The sequence below is a fragment of the Rutidosis leptorrhynchoides genome, chromosome 4 (assembly GCF_046630445.1).
Source record: "Rutidosis leptorrhynchoides isolate AG116_Rl617_1_P2 chromosome 4, CSIRO_AGI_Rlap_v1, whole genome shotgun sequence".
In the NCBI taxonomy this organism is placed as follows: Eukaryota; Viridiplantae; Streptophyta; class Magnoliopsida; order Asterales; family Asteraceae; genus Rutidosis; species Rutidosis leptorrhynchoides.
Window position 1 is genome coordinate 479785003 of NC_092336.1, and position 15466 is coordinate 479800468.

At 34.6% G+C, this 15466-nt stretch overlaps 3 protein-coding genes across 4 annotated transcripts; 1 reads left to right on the forward strand and 2 right to left on the reverse strand.

Moving 5' to 3' along the window:
- Positions 1 to 2703: 2703 nt before the first annotated feature.
- On the reverse strand, positions 2704 to 5330 carry LOC139842332 (uncharacterized). The gene is made up of 4 exons (XM_071832482.1): positions 5316 to 5330; positions 4094 to 4226; positions 3230 to 4018; positions 2704 to 2780 (listed from the first exon to the last, which is right to left on the reverse strand). Exons 1-4 carry the CDS (start codon positions 5328 to 5330, stop codon positions 2704 to 2706), a joined length of 1014 nt encoding a protein of 337 aa, XP_071688583.1.
- Positions 5331 to 6724: 1394 nt separating this feature from the next.
- Positions 6725 to 10044, forward strand: LOC139844558 (uncharacterized). 2 transcript variants are annotated; one of them, XM_071834785.1, is made up of 2 exons: positions 6725 to 6850; positions 7603 to 10044. In XM_071834785.1, the coding sequence occupies exon 2, from the start codon at positions 7730 to 7732 to the stop codon at positions 9662 to 9664; it is 1935 nt and encodes a 644-aa protein (XP_071690886.1). In that variant the 5' UTR covers positions 6725 to 6850; positions 7603 to 7729; the 3' UTR covers positions 9665 to 10044. The 2 variants fall into 2 exon arrangements, with proteins under 2 accessions (XP_071690886.1, XP_071690887.1); XM_071834786.1 differs by having other exon boundaries at positions 6787 to 6850; positions 7609 to 10044.
- Positions 10045 to 11315: 1271 nt separating this feature from the next.
- Positions 11316 to 15251, reverse strand: LOC139844560 (F-box only protein 6-like). The gene is made up of 2 exons (XM_071834787.1): positions 14921 to 15251; positions 11316 to 12680 (listed from the first exon to the last, which is right to left on the reverse strand). The coding sequence occupies exons 1-2, from the start codon at positions 15046 to 15048 to the stop codon at positions 11441 to 11443; spliced, it is 1368 nt and encodes a 455-aa protein (XP_071690888.1). The 5' UTR covers positions 15049 to 15251; the 3' UTR covers positions 11316 to 11440.
- Between the last annotated feature and the right edge of the window lie 215 nt (positions 15252 to 15466).

The window sequence follows — 15466 nt, forward strand, 5'->3', positions numbered from 1 at the left end:
TATATACATAGTTAACTTGTAATTTTTAGTCCGTTGCGTCGAGCGTTAAGAGTTGACTCTGGTCCCGGTTCCGGATTTTCGAACGTCCTTGCATACAATTTTATATTTTGTATTTTGCGTTTTGAATCTTGTACTCTTGTAATTTCGAGACGTTTCTTATCAATAATTGGAACCTCTTTGTTTGTCTTTTGTACTTTTGAGCTTTTTGGTCGTTTGCGTCTTCAATTCGTCAAATCTGTCTTTTGTCGTCTCCTTTTATTATTTAAACGAATATCACTTGTAAATAGAACAATTGCAACTAAAAGCTTGTCTTTCTTGAGGAATAATGCTATGAAATATATGTTCGTTTTTAGCATTATCAATACTAATCAGGAGACTCAAACTAATCAAGAAGAGGGTAACCCTAGAAAATCAAGCAGACAAAGAACTTTTCCTGTTAAATACAAGGACTATGAGATTAATACTAATGTCAAGTATCCTTTAAATAACTATGTCTGCTACTCAAATCTGTCTAAAATGGACAAATGCTTTCAGTCTAGTATTGATAAGTCTGAAGAGCCAACCTCTTATCATGAAGCATCCCAACATCAACATTGGAATGATGCTATGAATGATGAGATGGAAGCTCTTAACAGCAATGATACCTGGACTTTAACTGAACTTCCTGAAGGAAGAGAACCTGTTGGATCCAAATGGGTCTATAAGATTAAATACAAGTCTAATGGTGAAATTGATAGATATAAGGCTAGACTTGTTGCCAAGGGTTATAGTCAAAGGGAGGGTATTGACTATGAAGAAACCTTTTCCCTTGCTGTGAAAATGATTACTATTAGATGCATTCTCAAACTTGTTGTTCAAAACAATTGGAGTTTGTTTCAACTTGATATAAACAATGCTTTTCTTTATGGTGACTTAACTGAAGAAGTTTATATGACATTACCTGAGGGCTATTTTTCTCCAAATGATAACAGAGTTTGCAAATTGAATAAGTCTATATGGTTTGAAACAAGCCCCTAGAATGTGGAATGAAAAGTTGTCCAGTTTCTTGAATGAGTATGGTTTTATGCAGAGTGCTAATGACTATTCTTTATATACTCTGTCTATGAAAGATGTGTTTGTGATTCTGTTGGTTTATGTTGATGATATAATAATCACTGGCAATAATGAGGTTGAAATTGAAAAGGTAAAAAACTTTCTCAAATCTAAATTTAAAATTAAATATTTGGGAGAGTTAAAATATTTTTTGGGAATGGAGGTGGTCAAAACTGAAAAGGGTCTATGCATGTCACAAAGAAAGTATTGTCTTGAACTATTATGTGAGTTTGGTATGATTGAAAGTAAACCTATGGCCACTCCCCTTGAACCTGGTGTTGTTTTAAACTCTACTGAATCTGATAATGATCATCTCCTTCCTGATATAAGTGGATATCAAAAATTGGTTGGGAAACTTATTTATTTAACTATGACTAGACCTGACATATCATATGCTGTTGGATGTCTAAGTCAATATATGCATTCCCCTCTTGAATCACATGTGAAGGCTGCCTATAGGGTTTTGAGATACTTAAAAGGCAGTCCAGGTGCTGGTATTTCCATAAATAAATCCCCAAGTATGTTAAACTTAACTGCTTATTCAGATGCTGACTGGGGTAAGTGCTTGGATTCTAGGAAATCTGTTTCAGGCTACTGTCTTTATTTGGGTGGGTCTTTAATTGCCTGGAAAAGTAAAAAACAACCCACTGTGTCTAGATCATCCACTGAATCTGAGTATAGATGTCTTGCTGCCACCACTTGTGAGATTATGTGGGTGGTAAAGCTTTTTGATGATCTAAATGTAAAAAGTATGCTACCTGTAAATGTTTTATGTGATAACAAATCTGCTCTCTTACTTGCAACGAATCCTGTCTTTCATGAAAGGTCAAAACATTTTGAAATTGATGTTCACATTGTTAGAAATAAAAATATTTCTGGTTTGATTAAAACAAATTATATTAATTCTGAAAAACAGGTAGCAGACATATTTACTAAGGCCTTAGGCAAAGACCCACACAATTTCTTCTGTAATGAACTTGGATTGATTAATATTTACAAGGATAAGATTGAGGGAGGGTGTTAAAATGACAATCTTACCCTTGTACCCTTCCTTGTTTTCTAATATTTGTTCAAGTTTTTGTGTAGTGGTCAAAGTTGGAACAATAGAAGTTTGGTGCTTTTTGGGAAGTAAAGTTGGAGGTCCAGATGTGTCATCCCTTCATTCTTTTCGCCTATATATATTATTTTATTGTTTCCTGTGGCTGTATCGTTCAAGCAATTAGGGTTTGAGTCCCTTTTGTGTTCTAAGCCGATTGCTCTAGTTTTCATATTATTACATCATCTTGTTCATCTAGTTTTCAATCTCTTTCATTTTTGATTCTTGTAATTCGTTTAATAGTTTCTGCAACTATAAGTGTGTGTAATTTTGATTCCTTGTTCCTCGATTAAAACCTACTGTATTGTTGATCTATTGATCTGTTGAATCGAATAAAGTATTGGTGTGTTTTGTTATTAATTTCTTCATCTATCCGTTGCAAAAAGGAGAGCTTGAATGGCGTATATGGCTATTAAATCCGAAGGTGTATGATTTTGCTGCAAATTACAAGACTGGCATCGACTAGAATTCACTGGCGGGCTCAAATTTGAATAAATGATAGGAGACTCATTTCCTTATTCATATTCCTGATAAGCAATTGTGTAACTGTTTTTTCTTGTACCTAAATGTATTATAACCATCTGTACAGTATCTAATTACCAATATAATTGATGTTTGCTTAAAAAAAACTCCTTGTATAATTAGATAGAAAAATTTTAATGACAACCCTTAGGGCCGTATTAAAGTGCCTAAGAAGTTTGTACAATTCAATAATTGTTTCATTAAGTCAAACGTAATTGTCATGTACAAGTTTTTTATGTATCTTACAATGTCGTTGGTAAATTCTAATTATATCATATGTTCTACGTAAATTCACTTGGTTACGTAGTATCGTTTTCCATGCTTTATGTTGCAATTTAAACAAAATAAGAACAAAGTCATGCTTCTTCTTCTTCTTCTTATTATTATTATTATTATTATTATTATTATTATTATTATTATTATTATTATTATTATTATTATAATAATAATAATAAACTTAAAAGTTTTAAAACTTACAAAAAATTAGTGGAAGCCTAGAGACAATCTGGGCCCCCACACCTCTAGCAATAGCAAAACCTATCCTAGTAAAAATATGAGCAGCAGCACCGGCACCAATATCTTGCGCCATCGAACTCTTCTGAACCCGCTTAAGCAAAGAAATAGCCTCCTTCTCTAATTCCCCAAGGGAAGAAAATGAGAAAGGAATGAAACCATAACCAATCGCCTGACAGCAAGATTCGTACTTGACCCGCTTCCGACGAGCCGCCTCAACCACAGCACGTCCAGGGACAAAGTCAGAAAGCCCAGACTGTGTCAAAGGAGAAGACCCTGTCAAGTCAACACAGACATCGCGACCACAATCCCAGGAATAAAGTAACACATCTGCAGGTCTGAGGGCCCTGTCGTTCCCTCCAGACAACCCAATGTCAACCTCCTTTCTCGCAGAAATCCCAGATCGATAACAAACATCAACAAGGGAATCCCGAACAATATTATGTCGATGCTTAATACCCACCATACCAGCACAAGACACCGCGTGATCCCCGAAAATATCCCCAGTAAAAACCCTTGAACAGGCAGAGCATGCCGTCGAGATAGAGAACAATGGAACACCTAACCGGTAGCACAACACACATCGGTAAGTCTTTGCGTTCATCGTCTGACCCAACCCCAAAATAGGGACTGCCCTTAGCCAAGCAGAGGTGTGAACACCCTGCTGTGATTTCCATAAGGCCGATTGTCGGGGAGATAACGAAAAAGTGGATTCTGCAGAAGCGGTAACCTTTGTGAAATAAACATCTGCCAATTTCTTCATGAGTATTGGGGCAGCGACCTCACTCGGATTACCTAAAATATCAAACCCAACCGTATTATTAAACAGACCCAATGCATCTTCAAAAGTATGACCAAGACCAACAATACCCGCATGACGTAGGAGCTTGGTCTGCAACCCAGCAGTCTGTAACCGAGAAGCCAGAAAAGCATAATGACTAACATCTCCCGCCGAATAAACACCAAGCCCTCCAAAAGCAAATGGCAAGGTGGCAAGCCGCCACTGCCAATCACCAAACCCAGGCCCTGAAGCAGTAACAATACGCTCCAAGGAAGATCGAAGGGCTCCATCGAAAGCGCGTTGAGCCGCCTCTAATATACTAGGAGGACAAGTACGCAAGGTAAAGTAGAGTTTAGAAACTCCCGTACATGCCCTAAGCAACAACAACTCACACTGAGGATCATCAAGCTTAGCAACCTTATCCATAAGCGCAATGGACTTAGTCACCCTTTGCATCACCAGTTCACTACTAAAACCAGGATCGGAACTTGCGGGGGCCCCCAGCAACTTAACACCATTTAAAGGCCGAGCAATATTAGGAGGAAAGACACCTACTTGCCTGCTGCGAGGGTCCTCCGTAGGCCAGAAAATTTCTGTTTTTTCAACGTTGAGATGTAGCCCAAAACGAGGCCCATCCTCCATAATCAAATGCAAAACCTTCCCCACCACCAAAGTGTCCCCAATAATAGTGCCATCATCCAAATACCACACCTGAAGACAAACCTCAAAATTATCTCTGATTTTAGAAACCAAGGGTTGTAAGACCAAAGCAAAAATATATATTATTACTATAAGTATGTGTTATTATTATTATTATTATTATTATTATTATTATTATTATTATTATTATTATTATTATTATTATTACAGTAAAATATATAAAACACAAACAAAAGTCAAGAATCTTGAGCTATATCTACACCAAATCGTGAACACTTGAATGTCGTTCTGATGTTCTATACATGTCACCCTTACAGTAATAAAAATATGAATATTTATTACATTATTTATCTATTTAGTTACGTGTTGTTTGAAACAATATATATGAGACAAAAATAATAACAAAAAAATGACGAAAATGGATATGGAAAAAAGACAAGGATCTCAATTCTTAGTGATGGGGGCAATAATGAATAAAGGGTAAGTATGTGTTTTTAATGTATTTATTTAATACTATTTAGTTATATTTATATTATAGAGCCAAACATGAAAGCAACTGCCCATCTTCAAGCTAAGTACGCTTTGAGGGGTGAAAACTTGTTGCATTATCAATATCAATCAATATCAATATCAATATGACAATAAAAAAACCTCTAAATTTGTCATTTTCAGTATATTGGTAATGGGCTTTTATTATTAAAATGGTGCTAGATATAAAAAAAACAAACGTTTACGTGTGGGATGGTATTTTAAAGTTGTATAATCAATCATATTTATTTCATGTTTTTATTGTTTGTGTTCATAACTAATATATTTAGAGTACATTGAAGTTCAAATTTTAAGAAATAACAATAGGTTATTAGTTATGTGCACTTGAATTAATTAAATCTTGTTTATTATTTGCTTGTGAACACAGAAAAATAAAAAAAAAAAAAAAAAAAAAATCACAAGGCACATTTTTTGAGCTAATCTTAGATCATGTATTAATCGCTAAAAAGCTCGATTTTAAGTCGGTACCATTGGATTCCATTACATGGTGATTCAATGAACATTTTATAAAAAGTCGTGTCGTTAATTGGACATTTGGACAGCGTTTAAAATTCAATACGGCAATTGCTGAACAATTTCTAGCAAGTCGCTTTTTTATATTTGAATACTCCCGTTGATATCTCATTTACTTATGTCAACATATTTTGTGATATCTAATCCCTTTAATAATAACGTTTAAAAGATTATACGTGTTTTATAGACACTATTGAATGAATATTTGTGTGAAAGTTAAATTTGGTTACAGGCATATTGGGCTTAACTTTTTGGGGGGATTCATGGTACAAAAGACAAGCCTATTGGGCTCTGAACCTTGGCCTATCCCAAAGTAGCTCAGATACTATAGATTCTCATTATGCTGGGTCAATTTTAAACATAACTGAAAATCATCCAAGCATTTTTTATTTTTATTTTAATTTTTTTTTTTTTTTTTTTTTTTTTTTTTTTTTTTTTGCTCAAAATATATAATTACGTTAAAAATATTAGAAAATCTTAAATATTACAAATGAAACATACCATTTTCTAATTGACGTAGAGTATATTGTACACAACAATTTAATCTTAACTCTTCTTTTTAAGCGACTGATCTAAACAGTATGGCACCATCATAACCATTAAAAAAATAAACCAACATTGAATAAAACCACATTACAAACAAAATAAGCATCAAATGACCGATAAACAGCTACTAAACAAACTAAAACGTGAAACACGTCAATTCAAGACCCGACCCAAAAGCCCATTCATCATTAAATCAAGCATCATTCGCAACAAAGATAAAAAAAAAAGTCTAAAAAAAAACAACAACAAATTTACCGCAAACCTTTAACCAATATAATGCATGATAATCGTAATTTTTAGGTTTAGTGTAAAGTTACCCATGTCATAGTTACCCGAGGTTAAACTTAACCATGGTCAGTAGGACGTAAATTATTTAACTCGAGCTGAGTTTAGGAGATAGAATTTTAAAGTGTAAACATAGACATATCACATAATAATCACATATGCTATAACAATTGGACAATGTTCTTTAGGTTTTGAGTGAACAAATAAAAAGGGTGCTAAAACTCAAAATATTTATTTCTAGTGATGCAGGATTGTTGCTGTTAATCCAAAATTAACCCAGTTTTCCGCTTCCGGTTCGTTTTTTTACCCTCATTTTGCCACTATACATGTAAATTATATTGCTATTTCGATCAATTGCTAGTAATTAGGGTTTCTATGATCTTCTATGCGGCTGCGATCGATGATTCCCTAACTTAATTCGATGTTATATATCTTTTTAGATTAAGGATTAAACCCTAGTTTCATCTAGATTTGTACTGGTTTGTGATGATTTAGCCTCAGGCTTGTCTTAGATTATGCGATGATTTATTGAATGCTGCCAATTGAACTTGCTTATATATAGAATATTGTCATTTGATAATATTTGAATTTTTAAACATCTTTGTAATACATTATCAATCAATGTTTAGTTTCGAGATGTTTATATGTGATATAGAACAATGTTATGTTCGATTATAGTTCTTCTATTAGGTTTAGATAAGCACAAACACTGATCTAGAATTATTATTATTATTATAATAGTAGAATTAATAATATTAGTTCATTAATTAGACAATGCTCTATGTTTAAGGTACAGTTAATTGATTCTCTTTACAACAGTCCGTAATTGGAGATTTGCGAATTACATATGACATAGTTTTTAATAATTTAGTTGTTACGACTCCCAGCTTTGATATGGTAAATGTTTTTCGTTACGAATAATATGACCCGATCTTTCTGCTTGTTTCAACTTAATATTTAAAACTGGATTTCTAGAATCTTTGGTTTAGTCTTATTTAAGAACTTCATCATTCATGATTCTGAATTAATGTAAATTAAATTTTAGTTGTAGTTTGAATGGAGAAGCACAAAAAGGACTGATCCAATTGAGTACTTATTCTTTTTTGCCGACTTAGCCAAAAAGATATTACTTTTTTAAGTGGTAAATCCTTAAAGAAGACTAATAACATAATATGGAGTGCAATAGAGATGAAGCTAAAAGGGCGAAAGAAATAGCCGAGAGTAAGTTTTCTACAAAAGACATCAACGGGGCAAAAAAATTTGCATTGAAGGCCCAAAGTTTATATCCTGAACTTGATGGTATTTCTCAAATGCTAGCTACTTTGGATATTTATATTGCTGCAGAAAATAAAATCAATGGTGAATCAGATTTTTATGGGATACTCGGCGTAAACCCGTTAGCTGATGACGATACTGTGAGGAAATATTACCGAAAACTAGCTTTATTTCTTCATCCTGATAAGAATAAATCTGTAGGGGCCGATGGTGCGTTTAAGTATATTTCAGAAGCATGGAGTTTGTTATCTGATAAAACCAAAAGATCGGCTTATGACCAAAGGCGGAATACGAAAGCTTATAAGCAAAATACCACCACTCAATATGGCGGGCAGAACGGTTTTTATAATTTTTCAAGAAGCACAAAAGGTGCAGCAAAGGATAGGGGTACGACAAGTACGGGTCCCACTGATAAACCGAAGATGCAGAAGACATTTTGGACTGTGTGTCATGGATGCAAGATGCAGTATGAGTATTTGAGAATGTATTTACATCAAAATCTTTTGTGCCCAAATTGTCATGAACCGTTTTTGGCAATGGAGACTGCAGCACCAAATACTAAGGTTTCTACTAAAGGTTTCAAAAGTAAAAAGATGAAAAGTACAGGAAGACACGGGTCAATAAGTCAAAAGGGGGAATCGTCATTTCAATGGGGCCCGTTCACAAATGCTGCAACTATGGTTCAAGAGACGTATGCGAAAGTCAAAAGAGAGAGAGAAGAAGCTCAGATAGCTCTTAAACGAGAAGAGGCTTTAAGAAGGAAAAGAAACTTGAAGAGAACACATAATGTTTCATCGTCTGGTTTACAAAATTCTGTTAGAAAAAAAGAGGAAGAAGTTAGCGTCTCGAGTATTGATATCCGCACTCGGTTAATTAAAAAGGCGAGAAACGAAATCAGGAAAAAATTGCACGAATTGATTTCAGGAACCGTGGTTAGCTGTAGAAAAGAAAATGAAATTAAAAATTTCCCGGTAGATGAAGACTCGCTAAAAAAATCTATGGAGCCAATTGTGATCGATGTACAGGATCCGGATTTTCATAATTTTGATAAGGGAAGATGCGAAACGTGTTTTAAAGAAGGGCAAATATGGGCTGCATACGATGATATTGATGGGATGCCACGTCATTATGCGATGATCCACAAGGTCAATTCGGTTGACCCGTTTAAAGTAATGGTATGCTGGCTTAATTCCTTAACCAATGACGATTTAAATATGTATTCGGCATTTGGTGAGTTTAGATTAGGAAAACATGAGAGTGTTTCCAACACTAATTGTTTTTCACACAAAGTTGTTAATTTTACAAAATTGGAAAATGGGATTTTACAAATTTACCCTCAAAAAGGAGAAGTGTGGGCTCTATATAGACACTGGTCACCCGAATGGAACGAAGAAACTCCTATTGAAGTAAAATGCAAGTATGAAATAGTGGAAGTCGATGAGTTTGATTATGAAGCGGGTTTTAGTGTTACCCAGCTTGTGAAAGTTGCGGGGTTTAAAACAGTTTTTCACAGGCAAATAAACCCGAAACAAGTAAGGATGATTCCAGAAGGTGAAATATTTCGGTTTTCTCATCGAATACCATCGTATATGTTGATCGGTCAAGAATCTCCCAATGCCCCAAAGGGGTGTTGTGAGCTGGATCCCGCAGCCACCCCTGATGAATTCCTTCAAGTTATAGCAGATTTACAGGAACCAGAAAACATTGATGATGATGAATTTGTTCAAGTTATATCAAATGTCAAAGATTTTGATTTGACCAGTAATGAAGACTCAACAACAGTTTTAATAGATGCTAAGGAAGTAGTGAACTTGGACGATGATGAACAGTAATGAAGTAGCAATTTTTTGTTGTTGAGTTGACCCGAAATTTGCAGAGGCTGATTTTGACTAAGAAATTGGTCAAGTTGAGTGTCTGATAATAATAAGGATGTGAGAGTTGAGTGTGCATTATTGCAAGCTGGACACTGTGCATAATAGTTTGTCGAGCGGCTCGTTTATACTGGATATAGTCGTTTGAGTACTTACATGTTATATTTTATTTTATTTTAATTTTATTATTATGTGCCTGAACAACTGTAACATTGGTAGTTTTGACAACTTGATTCAGTGGTCAAAATAACACAAATGAGTACAGGGGAGTTCAGATACTTAGATGGACGTTTAGTGTTAGAGGTTTATTGAATCTGATTATTATGACGTTTATTTATTGTTTATTGGTTCAAATAGTTCATAGTGATTGTGTTTGTGTGATTTGGTAGTTTGTTCAAAAGGTGGCCAAATGGACATATAGAGGGTTGGGTCAAAATGGAATGGGCCAATGATTATTTTCAATCTTTTTTCATAGAATTCTGTAACAGTCAGTTTTAAATATGATACAAAAACTATGTCAATGCTCAGGTTTAATTATTTGAAGAAATGGGCTACGATTGCGATTGCTATATTGCTATATATGACTTAAAACATAGACATAAAACCCTAAATGATTCATCTTTTGCTTGATACGTCTATTTCACTTATTCTATCGTCTTACATTATAAATCATCTTCTGGTATGGATCGATTACTTTAAACATTGATCACCAAGTTTTATTATATTTCACTTTTATGTGTTCCAGTTTGTGACAGACTACAACTTAAAAATTAATTACATGTGGGTTTCTATCCCTCCTAATTTCGGGTTAACCTTGCTTACCTGCACATGATTAGATTTCTATTTTAATCCATTAACCCAACGTAATAATTGGCTTAGTAAATTCGAGCAGTGTGGGTATTTTAACACCTCTAAAGCCTTGATTGGTGAGAGTGTTCACCCTATGTCTCAGTTGTAATTTTCGTTATTCTGCCTGTTTGCGACAACTATTAGACCATTTTCAACCGTGTCCGTGTTATCACAGACAATTTGGCACTTTTTGGCCAAAAAATAAGAACTGCATGTGATATGGCACTGACATTTTTTTAACCGTTATGTCAATTTTTTGTGTTAAATATTGGGTAGAGTGATGTGGTAAAATTTAATTGTAAATGGAGTGAGAAAAAATAAATTAAATATAAAAAATATTTATTTATTAAATCTTGAAAATGTGTGATTGGTTGCATATAAAACTCATGGATACAAAGAAACGCGTCACTTTCCTGACTGACGCCGCATGCCCAACCTAACTAAGTAGCTAACTACTTGTTAATTCCGTTACTTTTCGTCAGTGCCATCCACGTAATCTAACGGAAGCAAACTCACGGAGGGTTAAAAATGGTCTTAAAGAGATGGAAACCCTTATTTGGTATGGTAGTTCCAACATGCTGAAACGAGTTCTCAAGATGAAACTAATTTCAATTTTCAATGATCATTTTTTCTATTTCGAGATCAATATAATAAAATCATCTCAAGATTAGTAAGATCCCGCATTTTGTTTCAACTGTTTCTTCAATTCATTATTACCTCTTCTATTATTTTATCAGATTAATCTTTTCCGCAGAAACCAGTCAAATTATAAAACATATCTTATGACTAAAGAAATAAAATGTCACCAATATTACAAGTTCAAGTCAATACAAAGAAGATTAATTAATGTAACATATTCAATATTACACATACACTGAAAATAATATGCTAAGCCTTAGCGGTCAGACACGGATAAAACGCGGTCCCACAAGCAATCCATTGTCGTTTTCGACTGTGTGGGAGCACACAGTTGGGAACTTTCAACCATTCCTTTCTCAAGATGTCATAAGTAACTAATCGATTCATCATTTTAGACCGAAGTGATAACATGAGTAATCCTGTATTACCCAAACACGACATCTTAATGTGCTTTCCATAAAACTCTAAGCACCATATATTTGGCATTCTGTCAACCTCCTTCCACAAGAGAGTCATCTTCTGAAGCTCCCATATACACACACACGTGGCGGCGTTTTTCGTTATCAACCCCACCAACATTATCCTGCCGCCACACTCCGCCAGCGTATGATCGCTCAGGTGAGCAGGGGCTGGAACTGTAAATTGCTTCCAAGTCCCGGTTTCCATGTTGTATGAAACAATCCCATCTGGATCTGACCTTAAAAAGTACATTGACTGGTCAACAGTCACAGGTTGTGACCTAAAGTTTAAAGACAGTGGGAGCTTGATACACGCTGGCATGACACCTGGACATGTCCAGGTACTTTTGGTAGAGTCGTAAACTTCGTACTCACCGTCAGAACCAACCCACATGATCTGGTAGGCCCCACTACCCGATTTCTCGTTTATTGTCATCCCAACAGCCACTCTTGACCAGACTTTGACCGATCTCGCTTGTAACTCTTTAAATGATCGGGTGAGTGGGTTACAAACGTAGAAGCTTCTATGTCCGATGTCGAGAAAACACACGAGTCCACCAGCAGAAGCAACGGGTAATATGATCATTTTTGTAGGTACTGCAGGAACCGTAGGGTGGTGCCATTTTCTTGAAACTGGGTCATACAAAGCACCCGTGTTGACATTTTCATGGGTTCGGGTATAAAACCAGGGTTGGGATCGAGGGACTTGACTGCATTGAAACGAGAAGCTATTTGAAGTTAGTAATGAATTCCATTTTTGGCAAACGGATCGGAAACGGAAGAAGGTGGCTACGGGAAGTCGTGCAATGACAGCTTCGTATAAGTCTTCTGGTAAGTCTTTCCATATTTCTGGTTCCATATTTGCTGTTGAATTTGATGTTTCTGTTAATTTTCCTCGGGTTCGGTCCTTTCGAGCTCTCTTTGCAGGTGGAGCCTTTCCGAGCTCCAACATTTTGAACTTTCCTGCCCGCATCATGAAATTGTAGCAGTCATCTTCTGAAGGGTTATCTTCAAGATTTAGAAGCCACCATCTACAACGATAAACAACATTTAAAGTTAAGTAATCCATAGTCTCATACATGTGTGTTATGATACATCTAAAGACCAAAAGCACGACGTTAACTTAATTTTTATTTTTATAGTTTAAGCACTACAACTTTGATTTAATAGTTTTTTATAAAGATCTAGATTACTAAATTTGTTATTAAAAGTATAAATTTTCATGTAATAAACTATTTTAGTTGAAATAATAATTAATTTTAAGTGTAGTAATTGATTAAATGACAAGGCTATTAGCCCTTTATTCTCAGAAGCGGCATAGGATCAAGATCCTAATTAGATCCTATCGTTTTAAGATCTAATGCAAGACCAGGATCGTTTGCAGATTGTAAAAACGTAAAATATTTACAACCTTAACAACCCTGATGTAAGGCATATGCTTAAATAATTAACGATACCGTCATCCTCAAATCAAAATATAAAAGCTTTAAGAAGGAACATCCATAGTTTTTTTTCGAAACTCGTAATCCTTGTATATCCCTTTCTGTATACCTTAAATTTAGGATTGTAAAGTCAGGATTAATCAGCGATTAATTCCCAACTAATCGAATTTAGGGCTACCGAGAAGCAACTAGGCCTAATCAAGCTAAAAGGCCAGTCAACGGTGGTAAACGCCAGTCAATGTCGGGAATATTTCGGTCAATGTAAGGATTAATCAGTCAAAGTTGGGGATAATCGTTCATATTCAGGGTTAACCGGTCAAAGTCGATCATAAAAGATCAAAGTCAAACTTGGTCAACATATTAATATGACTTTAAATTAGGGTTTTGAGTCCACTGAAAACTTGGGCAGTTATTATTTTGTACATGATGCTCCTACACTCCATTCAACAATAGTTAATGTTCAGGTATATAGTTCCATTTTATAGGTACACCTATAATTTTGAGATTTATTATTTGTATTAAAATTAAAATATATAGAAAAGTCATTTCCAATTGATCCCCCATTACTCCCCAACTTGCTGATTAATTGTTACTGATCGTAACAAGGGTTCCGACACTACTCCCCACCTAACGAAATATATAACCTTGCCTAAAATTGGCAGCTCCCTAATAGAGTAACGGGAAGCATTCATCTTCAAGATAGTTTCTTAGGCTCCCAAAGTGTAATATACATACAGTTGAAATTAAAAAATAACCATTATTGCTGCTAAGTACTAAGTAGGCATTCAAAAAGAAAACAGAAACATACTGGTACCCGAAAACCTTTATATAAACATGAAAAAAAATCTACACAAGGAAGCAAGTAATTATCATCTGGCATATTTGGAAGTAAACGTATTTTGTAAGGCGGCAAAATGAAGATACAAAACATATATGATTGTAAACAACTAGATCCATTCTGGAAACGCATTAACATACTTACAGAACCCTAACACATCCTCACATGACACACCAAAAAAAAGGTATAAACATAAACCATTTTCGCAGCTTACAGCTTCAAGCTGTTACAAATTTTGAAAATAACAACATATGCGCTGTAAATAAAGCACACAAAAAAAATAAAACACAACAAAAAAAAAACAAGCTAAACGATCACACTTCCATTCATTTCTACACAAACACGAACTAATTTTTTTTCCTCGAAGGGTGAAGTGTCTGAAAATGCCACAAATTTAAAAATAATTCTATCATACATATCCAACTACGAAAGCTTCTGTGCACGTATCAAACTTTGAATTAGTACTATTGTATATAGCCGACTTCATATTAGTTGTAAACCAGTGACGTGGCATTTTATATGTCTGCCATGTGAGCAAGAAATACCGGGTTAAATGATATAGAAGTACTCGGATACACACGATAGCAATAACTGAAAATTCATGTAGTTCAATACAAAACAACAGCATTATACAAAACCCTAACTAATAAAATCGATGTTTCATTATTAATTCTACTATTAATTTGATCTACAATAACACAGATAGATATAAATTGAATTCGTCACAATTCATAGCAACAATTTTAATAAAATGAAAAAAAAAATTCTACAATTAATTCGATCTCAAATAATACGTATAGCTATAAATTCACACTTTCATACAATTTCATCACAATTCATAGCAATAATTCCCGAAAAGGAACAAATTTGAGCTGGAATCAACACAAATAACAACGAATTACACTTTAATTAATAGATAAACAATTAATATATGTGAATAGCTAGGGTTAACAAGTGAAAAAATAGAATCAGTTATCGATTAATTAATCACCTGTTATTAGGAAGCTCCGGGGGTTGTTCGAGAATCGTCGGCGGTTGATGACGTAAGATATACGGCGGCGGAGGAGTACCGGAGAGGTCTAAGAGGTCTTGAACTTGACTGATGAGTTGCCTCAACATGGTCAGGGTTTGATATTAGAAACAACATTTATTTAGATTTATTAGATAGTAAGTAATAATATCACCAACTCCTCTTTCTTCTTCATCATCATCATATTTCATAATCATCATCATTTCTTTTCCATCATCATAATCATAATAATACCCCACCCCCTTTCTCTCTCTCTCTGTATGTATGTATCTGTTGGTTGTATCTATGTGTGTGTGTGTGTGTGTGTGTGTGTGTGTGAAAGGAGGGTTTTGGGCTTCTGTTTTCCTATTTTTCCTTTTTCTTTTATTTTGGAGAAAAAGAGGGTAAAATGAATTTGACTTTGTATTCAATTCAATATTCCATAATTTATGCTTGCATTTATTATATTAATCATGCGTAACTTATATTTACAAAAATATACAAACAAATAATTTTTTTTTGGAAAGC

What these genes read in the sequence shown, in the direction of transcription:
- LOC139842332 (XM_071832482.1), bottom strand. An exon ending in CAAGCTCCTACGTCATGCGG is followed by an intron (nt 4,019 to 4,093) that starts GTATTGTTGGTC and finishes TTGATATTTTAG; the next exon opens with GTAATCCGAGTGAGGTCGCT. An exon ending in AGGTTTTGCTATTGCTAGAG is followed by an intron (nt 2,781 to 3,229) that starts GTGTGGGGGCCC and finishes ATTGGTAATTAG; the next exon opens with ATACTGTACAGATGGTTATA.
- LOC139844558 (XM_071834785.1), top strand. Translation starts at nt 7,730, where the DNA reads ATGGAGTGCAATAGAGATGAAGCTAAAAGGGCGAAAGAAATAGCCGAG.
- LOC139844560 (XM_071834787.1), bottom strand. Translation starts at nt 15,048, where the DNA reads ATGTTGAGGCAACTCATCAGTCAAGTTCAAGACCTCTTAGACCTCTCC. An exon ending in CCGGAGCTTCCTAATAACAG is followed by an intron (nt 12,681 to 14,920) that starts GTGATTAATTAA and finishes TTATCGTTGTAG; the next exon opens with ATGGTGGCTTCTAAATCTTG.